General features: G+C 37.9%; 2 protein-coding genes across 2 annotated transcripts in view; one reads left to right on the top strand and one right to left on the bottom strand.

The window, feature by feature from the left end:
• ERAP2 (endoplasmic reticulum aminopeptidase 2) overlaps window positions 1–27,060 on the bottom strand; it is a 40,789-nt gene that overhangs the window by 9,320 nt on the left and 4,409 nt on the right. Inside the window, exons 3-13 of the mRNA XM_058533908.1 lie at window positions 24,993–25,131; window positions 20,527–20,661; window positions 18,421–18,541; window positions 16,169–16,323; window positions 12,824–12,937; window positions 11,306–11,437; window positions 10,940–11,071; window positions 7,822–7,890; window positions 6,662–6,837; window positions 4,399–4,478; window positions 3,223–3,406 (exon numbers count right to left, since the gene is read on the bottom strand). Coding sequence (XP_058389891.1) covers window positions 3,223–3,406; window positions 4,399–4,478; window positions 6,662–6,837; window positions 7,822–7,890; window positions 10,940–11,071; window positions 11,306–11,437; window positions 12,824–12,937; window positions 16,169–16,323; window positions 18,421–18,541; window positions 20,527–20,661; window positions 24,993–25,131 — 1,437 coding nt within the window. The remainder of the gene's footprint in view (window positions 1–3,222; window positions 3,407–4,398; window positions 4,479–6,661; window positions 6,838–7,821; window positions 7,891–10,939; window positions 11,072–11,305; window positions 11,438–12,823; window positions 12,938–16,168; window positions 16,324–18,420; window positions 18,542–20,526; window positions 20,662–24,992; window positions 25,132–27,060) is intronic.
• ERAP1 (endoplasmic reticulum aminopeptidase 1) overlaps window positions 20,420–27,060 on the top strand; it is a 99,527-nt gene continuing 92,886 nt past the window's right edge. Inside the window, exon 1 of the mRNA XM_058534104.1 lies at window positions 20,420–20,589. The gene's annotated coding sequence lies outside the window, so the exon portion shown is untranslated. The remainder of the gene's footprint in view (window positions 20,590–27,060) is intronic.

Here is a 27,060-nt window from a genome sequence, read left to right as displayed (position 1 = left end):
TACAAGAAAACTATTATTCTGAAGACTAAAATGTTAACGGTCTCTTCTGCAGAGGAAATAAACCATGATATTGCCACTTTTGTAAAGTGGTTCTGATGTGTTTCTGAGAGGACCTGTGTCCCCACAGGGTCTATAACCCATTTTTGCCAGCATCAGACTTCCAGATTAAGCACAATAGTCTGATACAGAAACAGACTCCAGACAAGGGATGTCTCTGTTGAATTTTTCAGTAACAAAATGCCCTACTTCCTTTGAGTTTTTTAAACTTTAAATCCTTATTTAAAAAGAGGGAACTTAAACTAGAAAGAAGTGAAATCTACAAAACCACTTCTATTATGACTTTATTCTTTTCAATCACAATGACATACTTACAAAACAGACTTTAAAACAGACTTACAAAAAATTTTCCAAAACTTCCATCTGGAGACGGAGGGCTGGACCATATACTCTATGATTCTATGATCTGCTGTATTTTTTACAACACAAATCCACGAAATATCACTATTCCTTCTCACATGTTAGTATCATAATATACAGCACCTTTGATACTTGGAGGAGCAGCAAAGGGAAGAACTTAGGTATCATATTTTAGGGTCACGATTTAAAAAAGAATGTTTAACACATAAACATTACTTTATATTAACCCTGTTTTTCTCTTTGGCCCAGGCTAATTTATTTCTCACTGAAACAAATGCCACTATTAGAAACCTTTACTTTTATATATGCCTACTTTAAAAAAATTCAGTCTTAATATTCATTTAAAAGGGACTCTTTTTCTTTTTATATAGTTATTAATTGTTTAATAAAAATCCAGCTCCTTACCATCTGCTCTCCGCTATGATCAATGCACTAAACGTTATCAGAATGTTTGTTTACCTTAAAGACTGAACACATATATAAGCATACACTTCAGCCCACAGGAAAAACCTGTAGCTGCTTGTTTATATACAGTTTAGCTAAATGGTACCTTTGTGAAATAAAACCATATTCCTACAGAACCACTTTGGAACTTTTTACGGTATAAGACTAAAAGAAACACAAAGTTTTTCCGTAAGGAAATTAAAGCTGTCATTTTAATTCCACTCAACTCAGATGAGATCTAAGTTTTAAATTATATTTAATAAGTATGAAAATCCAATTAAATATCCATTTCTGGGTCAAATTTTGTCTCCAAACTAAATGTGATCATTGATTACTTCCTTTAACTCTTAAATAGATATTTCACAAAGCTGGGAAGGAAGAGACATTTATTACCGAGGGAGAGTAACAAGTAAAAATAGTTAGATCTATTATGAGAGTTTTAAATTGTTTCCTTATGCAATTACTTTTATTATAAAAGTAATATAAACAAGTTACAAAACAATCAGAAATTAGAGAAGAGGGGAAAAAAGACATAATTTCATTACTCTACACATTCACTAATAACACTTTGGATATTTCCTTCTGTTTTTTTTTTTTTCCCGCCACCTTTAGCTTACTTTTTTCCTATGTAGCTGCAAACATATAATACACACACTTATATTCTGCTTTATTCAGACTTAACATTATTTGAAGTACATTTTTCTGTGTCACATCATCTTCCTATCCAACACACATGATCTTTTAAAGAATTTATACCAGATAATACTAATAATGCTAACAGCTGATATTTATTGAGCAAGTTCTGCACTTAGCACTTTATCTTCATTATCTTACGCAATCCTCAAAACAACCCTGTATGATATACATTATTATTTATAACTGGAGTTTTAAAGACTAGAATATTTAGGCTTAAAAATGTTGAATAACTTGCCCAAAGTCAAATAATAAGTGAAGAGGTAGTATTTGAATTCACCTATTTTAAACCAATATTTTGTACTCTTAATGAACTTCACTAACCTGTCCACCTTTTGAAGAAAATATTATTGGTTTTCCACTGATACATCAATAACTGTAGGGTTCTTTCTGCTAAATTTAAACTACATAAATTTATAGGCTAGAAACAGCAAAAAAGACTTTACAGTTACTTGAAAGATTGGCTTTCATTTGCTGAGTTGTCAATATTCTTCATTCTTCCTAGTCTTAAATTTTTAATCTATCTTCTCTGCAATCCGCTCAGAGTTTCTCCTTTGAGCAAACTTCCTTCAATTAACAACAGCCTACTTCTCACCTAGTTTCTCATGCATCCACTCAGATGTAGGAGGGTGTTTTTCCTAGTCCTGGCCCCCGATGTGCTATGCTACCACGATGTTCCTGAGACCTATGGGACTGAGGATTAAGCTCTCAAACCTCTCCCTTTTCTAACTAGGGAATTCTGTTGCACAAAGAGGCTTTGCCTGAGAGATGTCCTGCTGGTTACTTTCCCTCAATTTGACCTAAATAGGCATCTGAAAGGAAATAATATGTCACACTGAATAAAGTGAGTACATTACAGTAATTCTCGGAATAGGAAAAGCTTACAGTGCATAATAGTCCACCTGACCCCAATATTGTTTCCATTGGCGATGTTGTGACCTGATTTGTTCTACATATTATTCTGTTGATAATAAATGGGAAAGGAAAGAAAACACTTTGTCTTTCCAGGAAAGTCTGAAGAGGACATAACATAAGCAGCCAATTCTTCCTTCATTTCCCTACCAATTTCATATTGATTTCTCCAATGTGAGCAAAGTAATGAATGCATTATGCCCTAGGCTAACAACTCATTTAAAATTGTAAAGGTTAAGACTATATTTGTTCTTTTGTTCAGCAGATTACATAGATATTTGGCGAAATAGCAAGCTAATAGCGTAAACAAATTTTAAATCTGTGGTCAAAAGCTTAAATGCTTAAAGGCTCCACTCTGAGTGAAGCAGGCCACTCCTGTGCACCCTTTGGAGCTGTGGTGCATGGGAAAGTGCAGGCACGGCCGAAAGCGGGATCTGCCCACTGCAATCTCCTCTGTGGCTGCCGTGTGGGAACGAAGGCCCACAGTTGCCAAATCTTCTCATTTTTAAAGAGACTCCAGAAGTCAAGATTTTTATATAAAATTCTCCCCATTTTCAAATGTGGATTAAATTTTTAAACACTGTGTGGGTAAAAATACCTCATCAGTGGGTAGGCTTTGGCCTAGTGGCCAGTATTTGACCTCCATTCAGATCCATATCATATGAACGATCAACATTGAACATTTGATTTTGAAATCTAGAGTATCAGGTTATGGATCAGTTATTTCCTGTGAAATCAGATGAAATTTTGCATTACCTTACTAGCTGAAACGCATCATGAATCAGACCTGTTCTGTCCTTAGGTCTGAGAAGTGTGTGGTTCCGATTCAGCTGTGTGATGAGTTGGTCCCATCCATGCCCCTCATAATGAACCATGTAGTAGCCATTCGAGTCCACATTGAATTTCACCCAACTGGTCTTTTCAGGTAAATCCAGAGTATCTAAGAGGAGGAAATTGTCATGGGCATTTCATTATCAACATACACACCAGGAACATCTCCAAAAATGTTAGTTTCCATACTATTATTAATAAATCAATGGAAAAACAGAGTTTTGGAAGAGTCATGATGATATTCATTTTCATAGTCCACTGGATGGTTTCTTTTGGAAATGATAGTCTTTTAAATTAATAAGCAAATAAAATTCACATGAAAAGAACTGCTAAATTGGTTCTCAAAAACAGTCTCTGCAAATCTAAGAGGCATGCAAGGGCCTAGTGAGCCAGATGATGAGCATGACTTGAATTTGGCATGATTTATTGGTGGCCTTGTGTCAAGGTTTAGTTACTGGTGGTTGAAATATGTATATGTAAATAGGTGATCCATTTGTCGAGTCCTTATTTTGGGTGAAATAAGGACTTCAGGCTGAATATGATATTACGATGGAAACATGCTCACATTTCAGCAAAGTTTAAAGGAGAAATTAAAATTATATTATGTATTTTTAATATGACAGATATTATACTAGGTGGTAAAATAACATTATCATATTATCTCAATAACTCGGTGAGGCCATTCAAACTAAGATGAGAAAATTGAAGCTTAGGAAGAGTTAAGAAATTTTCTTAAGGCCACACATTTATTAGGTGACAGAGTGAGGATTTGAATCCAAGGCCAATCAATTCCAAAGAGTATGCTTTTTTCCTCTATACGTTTTTGCCTCATGGCGTAAGAGCTGGAATAATAGGTATTAAAAGACATACGCCAGGAGGCCATCATTTCTTGATATAAATAAAACCTATCTCTAAATGCTAAAAGCACAAGAGACTTCCTAGCTACAGAGTTCTTTTGGTAACTAATATATGGATAGATGAGAACTTCCCCCTACATAAATCCATTATTATTAGATTTATTTACAATATCTTTCCTCCAAATAGCTCAGAACATGTTTAATTTCAGAACTGAAATACCTGTTTGGCTAATTAGTTCCTTACCTGTCTTTGATTTTAGAATGTGTCTGTGTATTGCATCAGAGGAACTCGTGGAGTAGGTCAGTGGGATATGCCAAAGGTACCTATGTTAGAAAATGAAGACCGTTACAGAATAAATGAATGGCCGTTTCAATTTTCACCTTGTCAGACTCAGATAGGCTATAAAGGCACCTAATCACCCAGCCTTCACACTGTCAATGGCCTTATAAGTTTTATAGGCTAAGCCTAGCAGATCCTTGGGTATGCACAAATACCTCCACGATGATTATGAAGGTGCAGCAATGTATACCTAGTTGAACTCTGTCACAATTACCTGTGTCATTTGCTGTCCAAATATCATACCACAAGTTGTGCTAATGCTTTCTTCTAAGTAAGAGGAAAAAAATACAATCTTCCTTTCACATTTCCAAAAACTTTGGCAGCCTGATATTAGTTCAAATAATCCAACCAAAGCTGTAGGAAAAACCTTAAGAGATAAAGATCTTACTCGGTGTGATTTTCCATTTATCCTTTTGTTCAACAAAGCTACCGACGTCCGACCTTCAAATGCTAAGTGACTTGGAGTAAGTGGTCAGTGTGCCACAGTCTAGGATCTGCAGGTCAGCCAAGTTCAGAGAGCAGAAAAGCAGAATGGATTGGAGGAAAAGGGCTCAGTTACTTTTCAATGGCCCTACTATGGTAAATAACAGAAATTGACTATTTTTTTCTGAGTAGTTTTCTAGCAGCTTCTGGAATTCATTTCCTCTATCACGTCAAGCCATATTTGCTATAGTAATCCTGCACATGTAAAGTCAAATGCTTGAAAATACCAACAGGTATAAAACAGAAAGAAGAGTAACTGAGAATGTGCCCATTAATCCTCAGACAAATATAAAACAATGAAAGAAACATACTCCATCTAGTAAAGGGTCAGAAGGGATAATCTACCTGCTAACCCACAAAGTATAGATAATTAACAAAACAATTGAAATATTTACACAAAAAGGTAAAAACAGACACACAGATATTGCCAAGACTTAATGGATTGAGATTCCTGGATGATCTTCGCTCTGGAAGGAAAGGGATTCTTCCAGATAAACATATCTGGAATAAAGAGAGGGAGAGTAGCATTTCACGAGTTTGGATAGGCATGAATCAGAGGGCAGTAATTTTATAGTAGTAATACTATTACTATAGTAATACTATAATAGTAATACTGTCTCAGATAGAGGAACCATATAGATCATCATAGTAAACATTTATTATTCTGGGCCATCCACACCATTGAACTCTCTGGTGACATTTTGATAAGTTACGAAATTATGAGTCTTGCTTTCTCAATAATGGATCAAACATTAAATATTTCAGGCTGTATTGTCAAGCTACATATGGTCTAAGCTCTCTGAGATTCGGCCTTCAGAAGGACATAGAGAAAAATGGAAGGATGTGTACCTAGAGAAGTTGTGCAAGAGTTGCTATTGGATTCGAAATAGGCAACTGATGAAACAAAAGGGAAAACAGTATATTCTATGTGTTAGAGACCTTGAATGTGCTTCTGATTGTCAGGAAAATTCTAGAATTGTTATTAGACAGCTAGTTCCTTAGAAAAAGAAATAATAATCATAAGAGCCAACACAGATTCACTCGGATTATTTCATTTTAAATTAACCTCATTCATCTTGCTGATAGGGCTAATAGACCAGAGAAATATAGACAGTGTTGTGTTCCTTGATTTCAGCAAAGCCTTTAACAAGTTTCCTAAGGATAGGCTGGTGAACAAGACGACATACTGGTGAATTGGATTTGCTTTCATAATTGCTAAGAACATCATATGTTTTAGGACATTACATTTATAGTCTATTACTGAAAAACAAACGGGAACAGGAGGTTTTTGCATTTAATTTATCACATGGGAATATCTTTTCTTTTCTGGTAAGATGTATAGCTGTCACAATACTTCCCAGGTATGGGCCATTCACACAATTTATTAGGGCCCAGAAACCTAGTATTGAAAAGAGTCAGGGTATTTTATAATGGAGATATAACCGACTACTCTCTGCATCAGAGCTGAGATTCTAAAGGTGGCCGTGAAATTTCTAAGAACACTGCTGCTGAATCCTGCAGTCTGGGCAACCTGAAGCTCTTTAAATCTGTTGTCAAGGCTAGTTTAGGCCTTTGATTTCTGTGTAGAAATAGCATTCCACAAAGTTACCAGAGAAGCTGAAAGAAAGCTGATGAAATAACGAGCAGACTCAGGTAACTAGTCCAACAGAAGAAAAGCAGCCACCTTTCCTGCAGGGCCCTCCACTCAGGCTCCTCTTCGAAAACCCCGCTCAGGAAGCGCTCCTGTCGCAGTCTGAGTGAACGCCCTTCTTGTTGAACCACCACAAGGGGGATGCCTTTCTGCAGAGTCCAGGTAGTCATCATCTCTTTGACCTCCGCGTTTTCCTCCAGAAAGGCGAGCTGAAATGACAAGTGACTGTGGTAACTCAAGACAGAGGAGATAAACCGAAGACAGATCAGAAATTTGGACCTCCTTGGATGCCAGAAACCAGGCTTGGGGAGGGCAAGGGGAGCACTCAGGCAGAGCTGTGTGGGAACTGTTCAGGGGCTGCCCACCCAGGGCTGCTTTCTGCAAGTTACCTGAATGAAGGAGGGAGATATGTGGGAGCCTGAGGGTTAACACAGGGCAGGAAAAGCCAAGAGGAAAGGCTTAGGACTGGAGCCTCCCTCCTGCTCCCTTTCAAAATAAAAAATAGAAAATAGCTCTCCGTTTTAATAATGATGGAATCCAGGGGGGTGGCTTAGAAGGGAAATGTCTGTCTTTAGGGAAGCTTTAATATATCAAAGGAACAATATTATATCAATAGAGGTATATTGAATGGAGAATAAAATCTCTAGCTTCCTAGCTTCTAGTATGGATTTCTGATCACTGGATGATGCTGAATCTTCTTTTAGAAACCATAACTTGTGGGATTACCACGTCTCTTTTAAAAAAAGTTTGCCTTTTTTTTCATGATGACTTTCTTTTCTCTCTCCTAAAGTGCTTCGATAACTTCCTAGGAGTAAACAAAAAGACAGGACCTCAAGAAAGCCATTTATTCTACTTCCAAACCTAACAATGTATTTGGTTTGGCATTTTTCAGAGCCTAGAGCATGCCAATGCAGCAGTAACCACTCAGAAGAATTTTGAGCGGAGATATTTTTAGCTAGCAGTGGGGTTGTGGGAAAGCCAAATGACAACAACAAAAATATACTAGTAACAGCGTCATCCCCTAAATGGCCTGAACATTCCTTCTTCAGTCAGCTTTTTTTTGAAGGAAAATTGTGGAGTCTCTCTCCCTCTCCAGTTATTTAAAGGGACAGCCGGGCTAGTCTACATGTTACGCTCACTCTGGGCCAGATGATGCCCCAGATCTCTTCTCCTCTATACATCTCTATACTTACTGTGTTGCTTGTTGCCTTGGAATCAGAATAACAAAATCCACCAGATGTAAAATCACCTTCTAAACAACTCTATAAAACAAGAATAAAACAGCACTATTATTTGAGCACTGAAAGTTGGCAGAATATGCATATTAGACCTGAATGCAGATATTTATTAGCACAGATATACAAAAATTTGCTTCATCTAGACATAATAATGAGCATAGCAATTCATGAAAATGAAAAAAAAGATGTCTTCTCAGTGACCATAGAAAATACACAAAAGTTACTCTTTTTTTCTATATATAAGTAACTTTTGTGTATTTCATATAGTCACTGCAAAGATACCTTTTTTCCTTTTCCTTTTCATAAATTGCTATGCTCATTACTATGTCTAGGTGAATTCAATTTTCATATATATGTATTTTTTAAGTTTTCTAAAGAAGTTCAATGTGGTAGAATAACCGTTTTAGGGATACATCTATTTGTTGAATTTTCCTTTCATATCTTCCCTTCCCTCTTCTTCCACAATCTTCTATTGTGCAAGTTACTCACAACCTTATTTAGCATTTAGGCAACTGCATCTAATATGAACTTTCTCCTATCATATTATAAATTCCTGGACAGTGGAGGCAATGCCTTTACTTACGTGGGTATTCTCAATGACTACCACAGTAGCATGTAGTAGATGCACAATAAACTCTGAATTCAGAATTGAAATGAGACCTAAGAAAATCACCAACTTGGTGATCAATCCTTGAACCACCAGGAGTTAATGCTCTAAGGGAAACTGTAGATGGGAAAAATGATATACACACTGTCTAAGGCTCTCAAGTGCTATTAAAGGATTTTATGAAAAATAACAACAGAGGCTGGTCCCGTGGCATAGTAGTTGAGTTCATGTGCTCCGCTTTGGCGGCCCAGGGTTAGCCAGTTGTGATCCCAGGCGGTGACCTACACAATGCTCATCAAACCATGCTGTGGCAGTGTCCCATATACAAAATCAAGGAAGATTGGCATAGATGGTAGCCCAGGGACAATCTTCCTGAAGCAAAAAGAGGAAGATTGGCAGTGGATGTTAGCTCAGGGCCAATCTTCCTTGCTAAAAAAAAAAAAAGAAGAAAAGAAAAAGAAAAATAACAACAAAGAATTCTTCTGATTCCCAAGTTGCTATTGACATGTATTAGAACATGTATTAGAACATTAGAACACGTTATGTGACACAACACCGAGTAAGAAATTTCCAGAAATTTATCATTTTCATACCAAAATTTCATTTGGCATCAGAAGGGGGTCAACTAGAATTTAAGACCTTTAGGGGAAGGTTAGATGGGAGACTTTCCTGATTACTAGAAAGAAGCTGTGATGCAATTGAAGGAATGAATGTTGGGCTTAGAGTCAGAAGACAGGTTTTAAGTACTGGCTCCATCACTCACTTGGTTTATGATTTTGAGCAAATCTCTCCTTTAGTATTAGTTTTCCCATCTGTAAAAATGGGTAAGAATGCCCACCTTCTTGAGATGATTATAAGCATGATGTGACAAAAATTAACTTAGGAATGTTCACAATTGGTCTAAAAGAATCCTGTAATTGTTGGCCAGATTTCTCCTTTAATCCTCCCTACAGCCACTATGCATACCAAAGACAGATTCTTCCTTGTTGAAGAAAGGCTAGGCTGGTGTCTACACGTACACACACACACAGAGACATGCATATACACATGCATAGCAAGGGAGGGGGAAAAGGAGGAGAGTGGGAGAGAAAAGCAATGTAGGCTTGGTGTTGAGAAGTTTAGGAGGAATTGTGGAGAGAGAGACCATCTGGATCACCTGCCTGATGTGATGGAAATAGATAGTAAATAGCATTTTTATAAGTATTAACTGAGGACTATGTATTTTGATCCCTTTTGTGATTTTCAAGAAATGTGAGTAAAAGATTTGAGCTACTTAGAAAAAAATTTTAATTACTTGACTTGGTTTGACCACAAAATCACATGTAAATTAGACCATGAGAGTCCAGATTTTATAAGGGCACACACACACAAAAAAATTAAATGAGAGAATGCACATGAAATTTCTTTTTAAACTGTAAAGTGCTATACAAATATTGAACAATATTGTTACTGTCCCTGGGACACAAGTGCTTATAAAGAAGAGAGGACCTCTTCTTTATGGCTTAGGTTTCTTCTACTTGCAGGCACAAGCTTTGCCAGTTCAATACTTCTTTAAAAGATAATTTTCCTTGCAGTAGGAAATTTAAGATTATTTTAATAATTATTAGAATCATCTGAGTTGACTGCACGTTTTCTGCTTTGTCTTACCTATTATGCTACACGAGTCCCGATGACAAAGGGACCATGTGTTCTTTAATCAATCATTAACTGTCAATCAGGATTATAGAATCTATAGTATGCTAGGTGCCACGGCATTAAAAAAAAAGAATAGACATGATTCTTGCTCTTCAGCAAATTTTATTAATATTATTATCATTGTTAGTATTGAACCAATAGAAACCAATAAAAGAGAATGTCACTGTGTGGAACAGATTCACAAATGCACTTCTAGGTATTTAGAAGAAAGGCAAACCAATGAGGGCTGGAAGGAGGAGGTGAAATCTCAGCTATATCACGAAAGGTAGATAGCATTTGAACTGTTGGGAAGAAGAAAGGGTATTTGAGGTCACAAGGGCACTTGAAACAAAGTCATAGGATTGAACAGGATTTCTTGCTATGAGGGGGAAAATGTGTCTCACTCAACAGAGAATATATGTTAGGAAATAAAGTTGAGCAAGAAGAGTTCAACCTTAAAATTTGGGCAGAGAAGATTAGGTGTTACATGGCAGGAATGACAGTTGTTAAAGATTTTGGAAAAAGAGAAGACAGAAATGTAGGGTTAACCCTAGATGTGAAACCAAAGAGAAGGAGGTCAAATATCGGACCCTTGTGGCTAACCCAGTGCATCACCCTCGTTTAGTATGGTTCCAGAGGAAAAAGAAAGGCGTTATGTCTATTAACCCTGGCAGGGTGGCAAGTGGAATAAATAGTTGTTGACTGACAATATAACTATTTATAAACTCTCAGAACTAGCTTATCACTTTTCGGGTATAACAACAGTCCACTGTAACCAAACACATGACTTACATTTGACAGACTGCTCCACAAATCATCATTCTTAGCATTTCTATAGCTGAACTTCTTTAAGTAGTGAATAATTCCTTTCTGGAATTTCTCCTCACTCAGAAAATCTTTGAGCATATTCAAAGTACAAGCTCCCTAAAAAAAAACAAAAAAACAAAAAACAAATTAAAGGAAAAGGTAGTATGATACGTTTACAAAGGAAGCTTGAATTTTATGGAGCATGTTAATGTCTGAGAAATGAACAGCAAATAGAATAAAAAGTGAAACAGGTAGCAGTAACCTGGCATCAACAAAATAATCTGTTGAATTTACTGGCCTCATTATATTTCTCCGGAAAGCAGAGCTTCCACTTGTCACAGCATTTACTACCTTGTTATAGGAAACGGCATCGAACATTTCCTGTATTTGAGTAGGAGTTTCTGCTTGATTGGAGATAGGACGGGATGAATTTAACGAATCTCTTTTAATTACTTCAAAACACACGTCCAAAAAATAGTCATCCTAAACAGGGAAGAAAACTTTTTCAATTTCAATTTGACACTCTCAAAGCAATAGAAAACATGTTAGGTTTAGTAAGATATTCTTAGAAGTAACTATTCAATCAATATTTCTTGCAAGATGTTTCTTTTCCCTCATATATTCCCCTTTCACTAAGTCTCTACTTCATAAAGGCATAAACTCAACATTCTCTCAGACATTGCATGAATGTTTACCATGTACCAAGCCCTTGGATACAGAAATAAGACTAATGTGCCCATTTAGTGAACACTCGCTGCGTGCCAGGACCTTACATGCATCATCTGCAATCCCTTCAATACTCTAAGGGAAATGCATTATATACATTTTATAAGTGAGAATATATGAAGTTTTGAGATTAAACCACAGATTCAACACATAGCAAATAAGAAGACACTGACTTTGAATCCATGTCTGTCTATACCACGCTGGACCAAATGTCTACCTTAAAGAGATAATTACCCATTACAATGAACCACCTTGATATGTGGTGTTCAGACCCCCTTATGCCAATAAAACAAGACATGTTTGAAGACATCTTTTCACGCATTCTGGGGAAGTGAACTGGCCCTTTGGAAATTCTAGAGGAGTGTGCCCCCAGTCATGCTCAATTCAGATAGCATGCCAAGAACTCTGCACAGGATCTATAGCCATGGGCATTGTCTTGTCCTATATCATTGTTATGGACAGTGATATTCTCTCCTCTCACCCCACATACACAGCTGTATATTTGTGCTATTTGTGCTCTCTGTCCACAAATTTTGGGTGAGGGATTTATGTTGATTATTCTCTAAAACCATCTAGTTCTATGATCTGTGTGTTATGGGCTGAAATGTGCCTCCTCCCCCCAAATTCATATGTTGAAGCCCTAGCCCCCAGTACCTCAGAATGTGGCTGTATTTGGAGATAGGGCCTTTAAAGAGGGGATTGAGTTAAAATGAGGACTTTAGGCTGGCCCCTAATCCAGTCTGACTGCTGTCCTCATAGGAAGAGGAAATTTGGAAACAGAGACACCAGGGATGTTTGCGTACAGAGACTAGGCCATGTGAGGACACAGTGAAAAGGCAGTCATCTGTAAGCCGAGAAAAGAAGCCTCAGAAGAAACCAAACCTGCTATCACCTTGCTCTCAGACTTATAGCATCCAGAACTGTGAGAAAATAAATCTCTGTTATTTAAGTCACCCAGTCTGTGGTATTTTGTCATGGCAGCTCTAGCAAACTGATACAATCTCTTTTGTATATCAAAAAAAACACTACGATTCAAAAACATGAGGCTATGTTGTTTTTTCTTTGGCATTTACCAAAAATTTTAATAGTAAATTGGTGATTCCTTAGGGCATGTGGGTATGATATACCAAATTGTGAACTTACAAATTGTAGCTCTGGATACGTAGCATTAACAGAGATAAGTTCCATGTATGTTGCAAAACCCTCATTGAGCCAAATATCATTCCACCATTCCATTGTAACCAGGTTGCCAAACCACTAGGAGATAAAAACTTAATGCTATTAGAAGTTAAACAAATATAAAAAAATATTAACTGCAGCAAAAAATATAATGGGTGCTAACTTCTCTGTTTTAGTAGTTAAGGCCTCCCCTCTATCTTTGCTACCCTTTTCTCTCTGCACACCTTCCTTTTCCTGAATTCCCCGCCTTCCCTTCCAGTCTATCCCCCCAACATTTCCTAGCTATTATATTGAATATTAAGGGAGAAAAGGAAACATTTTGTAGCGTTGTTTTTCTTTCTTGCACGGTAAGTATAATCTCACCTTGTCGTCGATGTATAGTAACAGTCTAAGGAGAGATAGAAACCAAAATATCTTTGGAGAAGTCACCTCTTTATATTAATTAGTAGGTACTCAAGAGAACCATAAGAATTCATTTAGGACTCTCAGATTGTTATATAATGTCACTGACGAGTAAATTTAGCTGTTAACCTCTGCCCTGACTTACTTCCAGGGATTAACTTGGCCACTAAAGTGAATAAAGGTCTGAGATTTTAAATATACATAAATAAAATAAAAAGGATGCATAAGGATAATCTAAATAGAAATTTACCCTTGACTTATATTTGATCTATAACACAAATATTTCAAATATTACTATTTTTTCACATACTTTTATATTTTATTTGTTTATTTAGACTATATGCCCAATACTGTGAATCTAGTTTATCTATTTTAAGATTGCAGTCTCCAGAAGGATGGGAAACTTACACAAAAAGATTCCAAAATTCAGAAGAGGCTGTTACAGTTATAGAACAGAACAGCTAGATCTGTAGCTTCCAGAAACTATTTAAGTTCTATTCCTTTTCTGATGACCCTCAGATCGTTTTGCAAGTGGGCATCAATCTTTCCAAGGGCATTCTGAGAAGGGACAGGAGGTGTTTCCTCAATTTAGAAGTCATGAATATGAGAAATATGGGTTGAGCTGATTCTGGTCACTTCACCAGTTACTAAAAGTGGTTTATTCATTCATTTGGTAAATATCTATTGAGAACCTACTATGTTTCTGGCACCATGCCATATGTTAGAAGTATAAGAGCCTCTGCCTCCATAACAAATGATGGAAGTCAACTGGTAGACAGGTAAATGCAATAAAGTGTTATTGGTGCTATGATCAATGTCTGTACAGAGAGGATTGAGGAAAGAATCAATTCTTCTGGGAGAGCATGTAGAATAGTTAGAAAAGTTGTACTCAGGATTTCATGAGTCTTGCAAGTGGTCCTCAGGCATGTTGGGAGTGGTGTGTGCCCTAGGCAGATTAGGTAGCAGGAGCAAAAACATAGAGGAGCAACACAATCCTGCATGCTCAGGAAATGGCAAGTAGTCTGGGATGCCTAAAGCTTATGGTGTCGGTAAGAGGTAGAGAAGGGCTGCATTATGGGGACCTTGTATGCCATGCTATGGACCCTTGACTCACCCAGCTGGAATTGGGAGTCTTTTCCAGGGTTTTATGGACAGGAGTGACATGGTCATATGGAGATCAATGGGGACACAAAATAGTCGAGGCAAAAATTCTAATTTTTTGCCTTGGAAAATTTCAGCCCTAGACTCTGCATCTCCATGAAAGAGAAGCTATTAAAGAAAGGCCCAGAGGGAGCATGGAGCCTCAGAGGTACAGCTCTCCAACAATTTCCCTATGAACATTGGGCAGAAAGATTAGGAATCCCCAGACTCAGTCAAGTGCTTTAGAGTTACCAGTGACTAATGATCAAAACCCCTAAGATGGGCCAGTGGAGAGATCCTAACCAGAAGAAGCTGCCCATATGTTCTCAAAGTACAGTGCCGAGCATGGCTCCTATGTAATTGGGTACTTAGTTCACTGACTTAAAAAAAAAAAAAACTGGGCCATCCCCGTGGCCTAGTGGTTCAAGTTCAGCGCACTCTGCTTAGGCAGCCTGAGTTCGCAGGTTTGGATCCCGGGCATGGACCTACACTACTCATCAGCCATGCTGTGGTGGTGACCCACATATAAAATAGAGGAAAACTGGCACAGATGTTAGCTCAGGGCCAATCTTCCTCAGCAAAAAAAACCGCAATAAAACATTATTATGATGATGATAAAGGATAAAGTTAAAAATTAAAAATAAGAGATATAGGGGGCTGGCCCGGTGGCGCAGGCGGTTAAGTGTGCGCGCTCCACTTTGGCGGCCCGGGGTTCGCAGGTTTGGCTCCCGGGCACGCACTGACGCACTGCTTGTCAAGCCATGCTGTGGCGGCATCCCACATAAAGTAGAGGAAGATGGGCACAGATGTTAGCTCAGGGCCAATCTTCCTCAAGAATAAAGGGGAGGATTGGCATCGGATGTTAGCTCTGGGCTAGTTCTCCCCACAGAAAAATAAATAAAAAATAAGAGATATTACCAGCTTCTACAACAGAATGATATTTGCCTATATGGTGAAAAAGAATTTCCAGGGCCCTTAATAGTTCACTGTGTTACTGGGGATTTTCAGAATGAAGTAGAGTGGAAATAGCCTCTGATATCTATAGAGCTAGTTTTACAGTTCCATGTTTTTATGTAATATAGTGTTGATAGATGGGTCTTGGAAATCTTATTCTGCAAGAAATGGTAGTAGTAGTGGTCGTTGTCTTCATTAATAACTAATGCTTATTGAGTGACTACAATGTGACAAGCACTGACACTTATTCATAATCCTCACAGCAGTTTCAAGAAGCAGAAACTATTATTAACTTAGTCTATAGACAAGGACACTGAAGTTTGAGGTGTTAGGTAATGTGTCCAGGGTCAGCTGCCCACGAGTACTTGGACTTGAAGTACTTCATTATGGCCATGTAACCACAGGTCCCAGTTGAAGGGAGATTGATTTTGCACTAGATTGGAATGCCACAGTACTAGGGGGTGTAAGGAGAAATATTTTGAATAGAAATCTCTATTTGCAGGGTTTCCAATTCTGTACTCTATGTATCTGCCTACACCCCATCCTTCTTTATGAAAAGACATTTGAAGGCTTTGCCTTGAAGAGTTTTGGAGGATATAGTGGCCACTTCTCTTGTGATAAAATTCCTGTATGAGTCCCATAATCTAGAGATTGAGCCCTCTGCTACTTGACATATTGCATTTGGTTTGATAATCCCTAAAGTCCCCTCTAGAGTAAAAGGATATGATTTTATGTTGTTTCAGAGAGATTGGAGGTGTGCTGTACAATGCTCTTTTGGACAGATACTAAGAGAATGTCATGAGTGCCAGGTACCTGGTGTGCTAGTTCATGGGCTATGACTTTGGTGACCCATAGTTTATCGGAAATGGAAGAGGTCTTGGGATCAAACAGCAGTGACGTCTCTTTATATGTGATGAGGCCCCAATTTTCCATGGCTCCAGATTCAAAGTCAGGAATAGCAACTAGATCTAAGAAATAAGAACAACCACACTTGATCATTATGGCTTCCACACCAGAAGTGGGATTTGTTTCTTCTCAAACACGTCATGATCCTTTCAGAGTATATAAGCAGACTTTCTGAAAATACCAAGAATATCTTCACAGTGAGATGGTGTTCTGTAGTTCCACTGAAAATAATCAGTACCCATTATCAAGCAGAATAAATTCTATCAATATAGTTTTGGTTGTAGCTGAAGTAACTTATTGACATTTAACCATTTTTTCCCAAAAGTGTCAAACTCTGAAAATACCTTGGGTGCATTACTGCTAAGAAAATAATTTTGTAACAAACACTCATATTGTATTTCATATTAGTACTACTGAGAAACTTTGAAAATAAAAGTTATCAAATAATTTCTATGTTTGAGATTCATTAAAACATATAATGAACTATTTCTACAAAAAAGAGAAAATGCGGGATTTTAATTTCAGGAGAATGCCTTTTAGGAACAATCTCTATAGTTAATATTTCAATTAATATTTCAAGAAAATATGGCCTCTAATATGAACAAGTGTCCTTCTAAGATAGCAGAAGAAAAAAGCTGTGGGCATCAATTCTTTCTGATCTCAATCTCCTTTTCAACATTGATTTTTCCTTTACCTCTTAACAAAGCCTTGGGGGAAAAAAGTGAAATTTCATCGTCTTTAAGCAACTCAGGCATAAGGTATATTAATCTATATTACATCGGTGTGTGTGTATATGTACATCCTTTGCCAATGACTTCATGTAGGTTAGAAAATCTCTGGCTAATATTTAAACTTGGAATCCTTTCTTTTTATGCTGCCAGGCCATTTTGAAAGAAGTACCGTTTGGATAAAAAGGAAGGTAATTTTTTTAAAGTTTGAAATGAACCAAGTCTCTCAGCTTGTAATTACATTGTCTGGAATTAATACTGGCTAATTCTAGTGGATAAAAACAAATATTTATAACACAATCAAAAAGTAAATTAGCACTAATAAAGATTAGTATTCATTAGCACTTCAAATGTGGGACTGACTCCTTTTCTAAATTGCATTGATGATTTTATATTAGTTGGATTATTTCCTATAGCCATCAGAGAGGCTTATATCTGCTCTATTTTTTCTTAAACTTCATGCTTCTTTTCAGGTAGTTTTAAAATACGTTTAATGTGATCTTCAAGGTTGCATTTTTCAAGAACAACATAAGATTGTTGACGGCTGTTATTTGATCTCTCTTTGACTTTTGACATAGAGGACAGCAGTGCATTATGGGTAAACTGAATTGAGTATATCTGTACTAACAGGTATATAGAACCTGCACTATAATAATACAGTGAGACTCAGGAACTATAGGAATAAGCCCCTGGGATGTCTTTTGATGGTCCTTTTTACCATCTCCAAGAAAAACTGCATGGAGGTTGAGGGGAAAGAGAAGGAAGGACATGATGAGTAGTATGTCCTAATGCCCCAAAGGAAAAAAATGTTTAGTCAGTGTCAGAAACTCTAAAAACTAATCTATGTAAGTTATAAAACTTAAGCCATGGTTTTTATATGTTCTGCAACATTATAAAAATCACAACTTTTATTTTTTAAGATAGAAAATTAAAAACAAGATAGACTGTGTGTATCCTGTTATGCAAAGATCTACAACTACCACGTTGAAACTATTTCCACCGAACCTTTTTTTTTTCAATCTATACCACAGTCTTATCTTCCAACCTCAAATGCACTATAGATAACAGATGGAGGGACAATTTTCAGCTGTTTACATAAACCTTTGGCAACTTTTATAAAAGATTGCTGGTTTTGTACAAATATGGTATAGAAAAAAAAATGTGCTCCAGAAAATTCATCCAGTTAAATCTAATATGCAATGCAGCTGTTTTAATATTAAACCTGATAAAAGAATAGAGAAATGAGCCACACTACTTGGGCTTTTCATAAATACTTTATTTTTTACACTCAAGGACCATCTCTGAGGAACATCTCCGCTTCCTGGACTAACTAAACCTCTTCAGTGCCCATTTAAATCACATATAAAGAAGAAAGAAATCAAAGCAAGTTCTATAAGCAAAAATAAAGGCAATGATGTGGAATGAACCTACCTAGTTTTGGGAGTGGATAGTTGATATCAAAGTAATTTTCATAAAAATCAAGTAGCTTCAATGATGCTTCCAAAGCATAATGTGTTTGATTCCGTTTGTCTGGAGACGCATAGATGGACACCTGAGAAATGTTGATCAGAAGAAGTGGTCTTTGAATAACAGCTCCTTGGTACAATTCCATTTCTAATAACCCTCACCCAAAGAAAGGCAGGTTTCATTTTTCAAGAAATTATTGAGATATCGTTAAGCATGCTGTCGATACGGGATAAGATGTTCTGCAAAGTGTTTTTTTTTTTTTTTTTTGTGAGGAAGATCAGCCCTGAGCTAACGTCCATGCCAATCTTCCTCTTTTTGCTGAGGAAGACTGGCCCTGAGCTGACATCTATTGCCAATCCTCCTCCCTTTTTTCCCTTTTTCTCCCCAAAGCCCCACTAGATAGTTGTATGTTGTAGTTGTACATCCTGCTAGTTGCTGTATATAGGATGCCGCCTCAGCATGTGGCGGGAGAAGCCGTGCGTCGGTGAGCGCCCGGGATCCAAATACGGGCCGCCAGTAGCAGAGCGCATGCACTTAACCGTTAAGCCATGGGGCTGGCCCCATGTTCTGTAAAGTTTTAATGCAGAAGTTAGTCTTGAAAATTATAAACAACCCTGCATCTCCTGTTACAATCCATTCCATAAGTGCTAATCTATAAATTTCAAGCTATATTAACTCATGATATCCTGAGAACCCACTTGAACTCATCACTGTAATGCACTTGAGAACTACCCTTCCAAAACTATGACCACCAACACAATTCAAATAAAACACAGTTCTATGAGGTAGGAAAGCCTTCGAGAATTTATTGGATCCACTCCCTTGTCTATTTTACTTTAAATTCAAAAATGCCCAAATATGTTCATTGACTCCCCTCAAAGTAACTAGCCATTAAGTGGAAAAAATAAAATTAGATTCCAATTTTCTTGGGTTTCAGGCATAGTGTTACTTTTATTTCATGATCTGCTTTCATGCTCTGAACTAACTGAAGTCCCTCAGAATTTTTATAAGGATATGTTAATGGCCATCATCTTTTTGACAGTTTACCAGGCACTGTGCTAAATGCATACATGTAAAATCTAATTGAATCCTCTCAACAATCTTATGAAGTAGGTGCTATTATCTTCATTTTAGAGATGAAGCGATGGAAACACATGGAGATTAAGTAACTTGCTCCAAGTCACCCATGTCAAAGATTGTAGAGCCCAGTTGAATCCCAGGAAGCTGATAGAAAACTGTCATCTGAAGTAAAGTGCCATCTGACCTCTCATGCATCTATATCCATACAGATATGTATCTATGTGCAGAGATGCCGTGATATCTATGTAGATGCGTTACTCATAATATATATCTACATACTGTAGATATAATACGTATGCAAATTGTGATAGCCATTTTATAGCTATTTTTCATAAGCATTATTTTATGGTTCTTTGAATATGTTTTTATATCTATCATTTGGTTCCTCAAGGTAGGGAGTTCTTTATTTTTAATGTCTCCACTGATGTTTGCAAAACTTTATAAGATAATCATTGAGTATTGTTGTAAATTTTTGCAAACATTGAAGACTCTCAAAATTATGAAAACCTCCTTTCATTGAGGAAAAAAGTATAGAAAACAATTGGAAACAATGTGAATGTCCTAAGATAAGATGCTGATTAAAAAATCCTGGTGGTACCTCCATGCGGCATAGTACTATTCAATTATTAATATAATATTACAGAAAAATATTTAATGGCATTCATTTTTTTGTCATATTATGCTGAAAATTGGGTTAAAACAGTCTTATATATTATTTTGTAATATATATATATAGACTATATGCTGTTACTGTATACATTCATATACTAACATACATAGAGAAAATGTTTGGAAGGCTTACACTAATATCAGTAATTATATCTTGGTGATGAGATTGTGGGTAACTTCTTTTATTTTTTACCTATCTCTATTTTGTAGAATAAGCATGATACTTTGATAATAAGGAAAAAAGCTTAAGAAAATAAAGAAAAGCTCATTGCCCTCAGGACATTATTCTGCACTGTGTATGAAATTTGAACCCAATCTCACCTTGACCCCTGATGAGGATGTGCCACTCACAGAGTTGAAATCACAAACTATGTAGGCTACAAGGTAGGTACTCATTTTTACAGTAGTTTCAAAATGATCTTCCAAGAGGCCTCCTTCAAGTTCAGTTGTCTTAACCTACAGGAAGGAAAGAATCGGTATTTGAAAACTAGAGGATTTTACAATGACTTCAGCCACGTAAGTTAGAGGAAAGCCTGACAGTCTGAAGGACACCTGATGCCCTTATAGGAGATCAATGGCCTCTCATAACGTCCAGTAGCCTCTCCTCCCTTTCTCTTATCCCTAGACATCCTCAAAGACCCAACGCGCTACTTTTGGGATCCCAAAATGATGCCAAATCTTATTTCGTTGCTTGAAAGCATAAAAACGTCTTAGATGCTTCTACTTTTTTGAAATGCAATAATCTCCACCATTGGCATAAATTCAAGTTCTGCCCTTCTAAGAAAAATATCAGAGAATGGCCATTTTCCCTCTGTTTGTTACACGGTTGGCCCACCATATGTATGGGTTCCGCATCCCCAAATTCAACCAACCGCGGATGGAAAGGTCTACAATGGTTGCCTCTGTACTGAACATGTACAGACTTTTTTGTTGTCATTATTCCTTAAACAATACAGTATAACAACTATTTACATTGTATTAGATATAATAAGTAATCTAGAGATGATTTAAAGTATATGGGAGGATGTGCTGTAGATTATATGCAAATACTACACCATTTTGTATAAGGGACTTGAGCGTCTGTGAATTTTGGTATCCTGGGGGTCCTGGAACGAATCCCCTGCGGATAAAGAGGGACAACTGTATAATAAATAAATCTCTGTTGCAGAAGGAAACAGGAAGCAAAATCATGCCAGATGCTTTGCGTTATCTTTTAATCCTTTTATTAATTATGTGTGAGGTAAGTGTTATTTCACCTATGAGGAAACAGAGTTTCAGAAATGTTAACTGAATTGCCCAGATCACACAGCTAGTTCCATGTCAAGACCAAGATGTGGATGTGACTGTGACTCCAAAGACATTGCACATTCTTTCACTCGCTGTGTGACAGCTTGAGTCATAGTCTTATTTTATCTTTGCTTCATTGATACAGCAATGAAAGCAGTCAGGCCAAGGAGGTCCTTAGTAATTTAAGCTTCTGCTTACCTACTGAGGAAGCAAAACGTTTTAAGCCTACAGACTGGTCAGTTGCATCAATCAAATTCACTGAGTAATTACGGAATTCTATCTTCATTTGCTCTGGATATCTTGTCCCAGAGATGGTCTCCACCATGGTACAATGCCCATATATACTGAATGGATATAGATCCATTAATATGAAAAGACCACTTTCTTCCAGTTGGTAACCACTCTTAGACGAGCTTCTCCCCCACTGCCCACTCCTTTCAAGATGTCAGGCTTTTGGCAGTGTTAACCAGGGCTTATTGAACATGTTTTATGTGTTTGGATAAGATTGCAGTTTGGTGAGAGAAAATAGCTTGAAGTATTAACCACAAACGGCCTAGTTTACTTCGATGACAAATGTTTGTGCTATTAAATTCTACAGAATTTAATTCTACAGAATTCTATCAAAAGATCAATTCCTGGGGCCAGCCCGGTGGCGCAGCGGTTAAGTACACACACTCTGCTTCTGTGGCCCCGGGTTCGCAGGTTCGGATCCTGGGCGTGCACTGATGCATGGCTTGTTAAGCTATGCTGTGGTGGCGTCCCATATAAAGTGGAGGAAGATGGCCATGCGTGTTAGCCCAGGGCCAATCTTCCTCAGCAAAAAAAGGAGGATTGACGTCGGATGTTAGCTCAGGGCTGGTCTTCCTCACACACACACAAAAAAATCAATTCCTAAGTTCCAATAAGGCAGAAGACACTGACCAAATACTCTAAGAAAGGGAGGAGTATATATAAGGCTGCAATTTTTACCTCTATTTAACAAAATCATTTTACCCAACAGCAATCTCCTTTTTAAGGAGTCTGATTTAACAAGAGTTCTGTGGGTACATACTCCTAGCAGAGGGGAGGGTTATGGTGGGGACTAAGAAGAGGACATTACGATCATAGTCTTCTGATCAAACTCAGCAGCAAAACCATTTAGTCAAGTATGTAGAGAGAGGAGGGGAGGAGGATGCAAGGCTGTGGGACTATGGGGAAATGAGACTCTGTCACACTGGACAGCTGGTGGCAGAGAAGGTTAGGAGACAGATGGGCATTCCCTCTAATTCTCCCCCCAGATGAAGATATAGCCCATGGAGGCTGAGTTTTGTTCAGGAACCTGGAGTGACCCATGTAGATTAACATGGCCTTAAATGGAAGTGTATGGGTTGTTAGCGTAAGTTCTTCCAGGATGGTGATGTAAGCTCCAAGTATAAAGCACTTGTTGCTAGAAAGGATTTAGCTGTTTTCTCAGTGTTGGCAGGACTCTACTTGCATAGCAAGTGTTACCAGCAGGTGTGTGGTTCCCTTAAGGAATGAGGGGGACAAAGAAACGTGCAAACGCTATGCTCCCTCTGTTAGTGCTTAGGTGACCACCTCACTTCCCTTAAATCTTGCATCCTTAACTACACAAATTGAGAACTTCGTATATGTTGCTGCTTCCCATCAGTCCATAACCCATCTCAGTGCTGTAATTATTATCCAGAGAGTATGACTGTAGCATTACTTCAGTTCTCCTTTTCAGCTAACCATGAAAGCCTGGGTTGGGCACGTCAATGAGAAGCAGAAAGCTAAGCCAGTATTTGCTGAAAAAGACATGATTCAGAGAACTGCTCTAGTCAACTGAGGCAACACAAAGATTCAGGGCTGTATAAAATATTTTCAAAGTGTTCACTTATTTTTCTTAAATATAAGAAGTTACTGGAGATTTCTGAAGATAGAAAATTTAAATTCTAATATAATAACAAAATGGTAATTTGTGTTTGCATCACATTTTAATTAATAGGCTTTAACTAACTGTATTTTTACTTTACCCTCCATGATTGTTCATTTGAAAAATTATATTAATAAAAAGCTGCCATGATTGAGACTGAACTGCCCTTAAATGAACATTCAGTTAGAAAGAAGACTCGGAGTTAAGGTAGCAGATAATGTTACCTGAAAATGAGTAGGCTAATTAAATTGCTGTCTGTATGATCGCGGAAAAACTGTGGGATATGTGTCACATGGAGTGTTGCCCCTTTTCCCTTGATCTGCTCTGCCTGTATTTCAGAGAAACTGTTGTTTCCAGAATTAAACAGTAATCTTGGGAAATTCGGTGTCTAGCTTATCAGCTCCTTTCTTTCCTCCACAGAAGCCAGTCACTGGGAAGGGCAGAGAGGGAAATGGGGCAGGCCACTTGCTACTTGTGATGACCAGGCTGCTTGCCGCGCTGCTCATCCTGCTGAAGCACCGTCAGGAGAGCCTCTATTTTTTTCCTACTTTCCAAGCAGCGACGGGGAAATATTTTACATCTTGTTCAACAGCACAAATAGGAAGCACATCATTAGTAAGGAAGTATCAAATGAGGCTCAGGGTCTACTGTGACTTGCAGAGTCTCTGTATTTTGAGTACAAATATGAACCAAATAAAAGTTTTCAAAGGTCTCTTTCAATTAAAAAAGTGTATAACTAGAATAAATAATTTTCATAAATAATTTCAAGAACTACCTGTGGAACTTTAAAAAACTGATTTCTAAGTTCCATCCCAGATGACTAGATCAGAACTTCCTGGGGTGGGGCCCAGGCAGGGTTCTCTAGGTCCCTAACAGCAGCATCACCCGGGAGCTTGTTAAAAAGGCAGAATTTTGAGCGTCACCCCAAGACGTACTGTATCAGAATCTGAATTTTAACAAGATCCTCAGACAATTCGTCTGAACATTCATGTTTGAGAAGCGCTGTACTAGGTGATTCTGAATACATCGCTGGCCTAGTAACACTGATTTAAAAGAACACTGTTTCCATATGAACACAAATAAAATATAAATCAGTTCTTTTTTAAAAAAAAAAGCTTCTTGGGGCCAGCCTGGTGGCGTAGTGGTTAAGTTCGTGCATGCTGTTTTGGCAGCCTGGGGTTTGCGGGTTTGGAACCCTGGACGCAGACCTGTGCACTGCTTATCACGCCATGCTGTGGCAGGTGTCTCACTTGAAAAATAGAGGAAGATGGGCACAGATGTTAGCTCAGGGCCAATCTTCCTCAGCAAAAAGAGGAGGATTGGCAAGAGATGTTAGCTCAGGGCTAATCTTCCTCACCAAAAGAAAAAAAAAAAGAAAGAAAGAAAGCTTCTTATGTAACAATGCCTCAAACAGAATGATGTTAAAATCTAGACGGATTGGGGTTATTATGTGATATATAGATTGAATAACAACAAATTAGTGGCTTAAGTCCTGAAAACAAAGGAAATATTAAAAAAGAAACAACCACAACAAAGACCAAGGCTCAACTTGAGAACAATTCCCCAAAGTTTCTGAAAATGGCAATACCTTTGGCATGTTGGATAGTGCAATGTGTCTGTTCTCTCTTCTTATCTTGATCGAAAAGCTGGCTTTGAACAGTGGTTCATCAAAGCACGGGAAAGCCATTCGTGCCTGAGTTGGCTCAAAATCAGTTACTGCGATTATTCTGTAAAAAGAAGCATCCCCCCGCCCCCAGCCAGAATACACAAGTGAAACCAAAAAAGAAGTAAATTTGTACCTTCAGAACACAGCTTACCAAACCTGGAGGTAATATGTTTGATTTCTCAAACTATAATCTTAGTGAATCCAGACTCTATTTTTGAAGAAAACAAGGGTAAATTTTGTTTAGTAGATGCTGATCATGAATAATGCACAGTGCTGGGCACTCTCCTTACATGATCTCCTTCGTGCTCGTGGTAGACAAGGGTATCGAGACTCAGAGAATTTGAATGACCTTACCAGCATCCTTAGCTAGTAAATGGCTGAGATAGGCATGCCCAGTCAACTTGACCTCAAAATCGACTAGGAAATTAGTAGTTTAGTACCATCTCCAAACCTATATGTGCCTCAATCAGACATTTGAATAATTGTATATTTATACAATTTTACATTTATACAAATAATTGTATAATTATCTATGATAATAGTTGTATATGAGTGATGTCTTAGGTAGTGTTCCCAGGAAGCAGACCCTGATTTATTAAGAACATGCTGCCAAGAGAAACAGGTAAGGAAGTGAAGACACAGGACAGGAAAGAGGAAGAAGCCAGGCCAGGTCCCAGCTGCAGCCTGATCCCCGGGGAGCTCTGGAATGGAAACTACACCTTCCGGTTTCCCTTACTAGAGGCAAGAAGCTGGGCTTTCAGATTCCTGTGTGGTTGTTGGCCAAGGGTCTCCACGGGGGACCTAAGTCCCTAAACACTTCTAGCTCTCTCTGCTTGCTGACATTATATATATTGACATTATATTATATCTTCAGACTATAACAGGTAGATAGATCCTCTGACAAATCTCTATGCCCCATCACCTTATAATGCCTGAAATTGTATAATTACAGATTTATTCTTTGGACTTAAAGCTTCAATTAAGAAGCAAATATGGAGATTTTGATTGGAGAAGGAGGGGAGAGTAGAAAAGCTAAGGGTCAGGTAAAGGATGAGAAGGGCCAGAGGGGCTTTTCAAAAAAAGAGGGGCTGTTGGCATAATTTTGCCTCAATTTACTGTATTTCTATAATACAGGCTGGAAAAGTGAGGCTGGGGATCTAAATGATTTGTTTTTGGAGTGTTGCTTGGATTTGTTAGTAGGTCCTACAAACGTAAAGGATTTCCAAGTGCCTGGAATGATTTTCACTAATGTGAAATTTTGGTTAGAGTAAGTCTTACTTTAGAAAAGCAAAAACTTTAAGATTTTCTTTGCTACTTACACAATTGATTTTAGTTCTGCAAGCAAAGTAGTGACTTCCTGCTTCTCAAAGAACTATTGTTGAATTATTTTTGTATTTTAGGTTAAGTTGTATATGTGTGTGTGTATTGTGTGTCACATGGTGTAATGTGTGTGTGAGAGAGAGAAGGAGAGAGAGAAAGATCATAAGATTCAGTTGACATTGTCCTGCAAATCATCCTACATGTTAGACCTACTGGGTGACTGAGTATGAAGAGAGCTGACTAGTTAATCATAAGAAGAGTCAGAAACAGCCTGCAGTTCATTACGGGAGGCACGCGGAAAGTCCTCCAAGTCTTACTTCAAAAAGTCTCCTTCTTCAGCTCCCACACCTCCCAAAATGATATCCTTAAAATGTATTTCCTTTAGGTGGAGATTTTGTCACTTGAAAAAATAAAAATAGCCATCATTGGTCACATGGTGCCTAGGTGAAAAGAAGTTGATAAATTTCCCATCCAATACTGTGCTGGACCTGAGAACAGGCCCTTGAAAATTGAGGCTGCAAGGAGGGGGAAGAGACGGGCCCGGGAAGTGCTGTCCTAAGTGGATGGCTGGGGCTGTGGGGTGGGCCTGTGAGCCCCAAGAAGGCAGCGAGCACCTAAGGGAGGGAGAGCACCTAAGGGCAAGGGAGGAAGAGGTATGTACGGACAGCAC

Source organism: Diceros bicornis, chromosome 1 (assembly GCF_020826845.1).
Source record: "Diceros bicornis minor isolate mBicDic1 chromosome 1, mDicBic1.mat.cur, whole genome shotgun sequence".
In the NCBI taxonomy this organism is placed as follows: domain Eukaryota; kingdom Metazoa; phylum Chordata; class Mammalia; order Perissodactyla; family Rhinocerotidae; genus Diceros; species Diceros bicornis.
The sequence above is the reverse complement of the archived record's forward strand: the minus strand, read 5'-3'. Positions and strand labels throughout refer to the sequence as shown.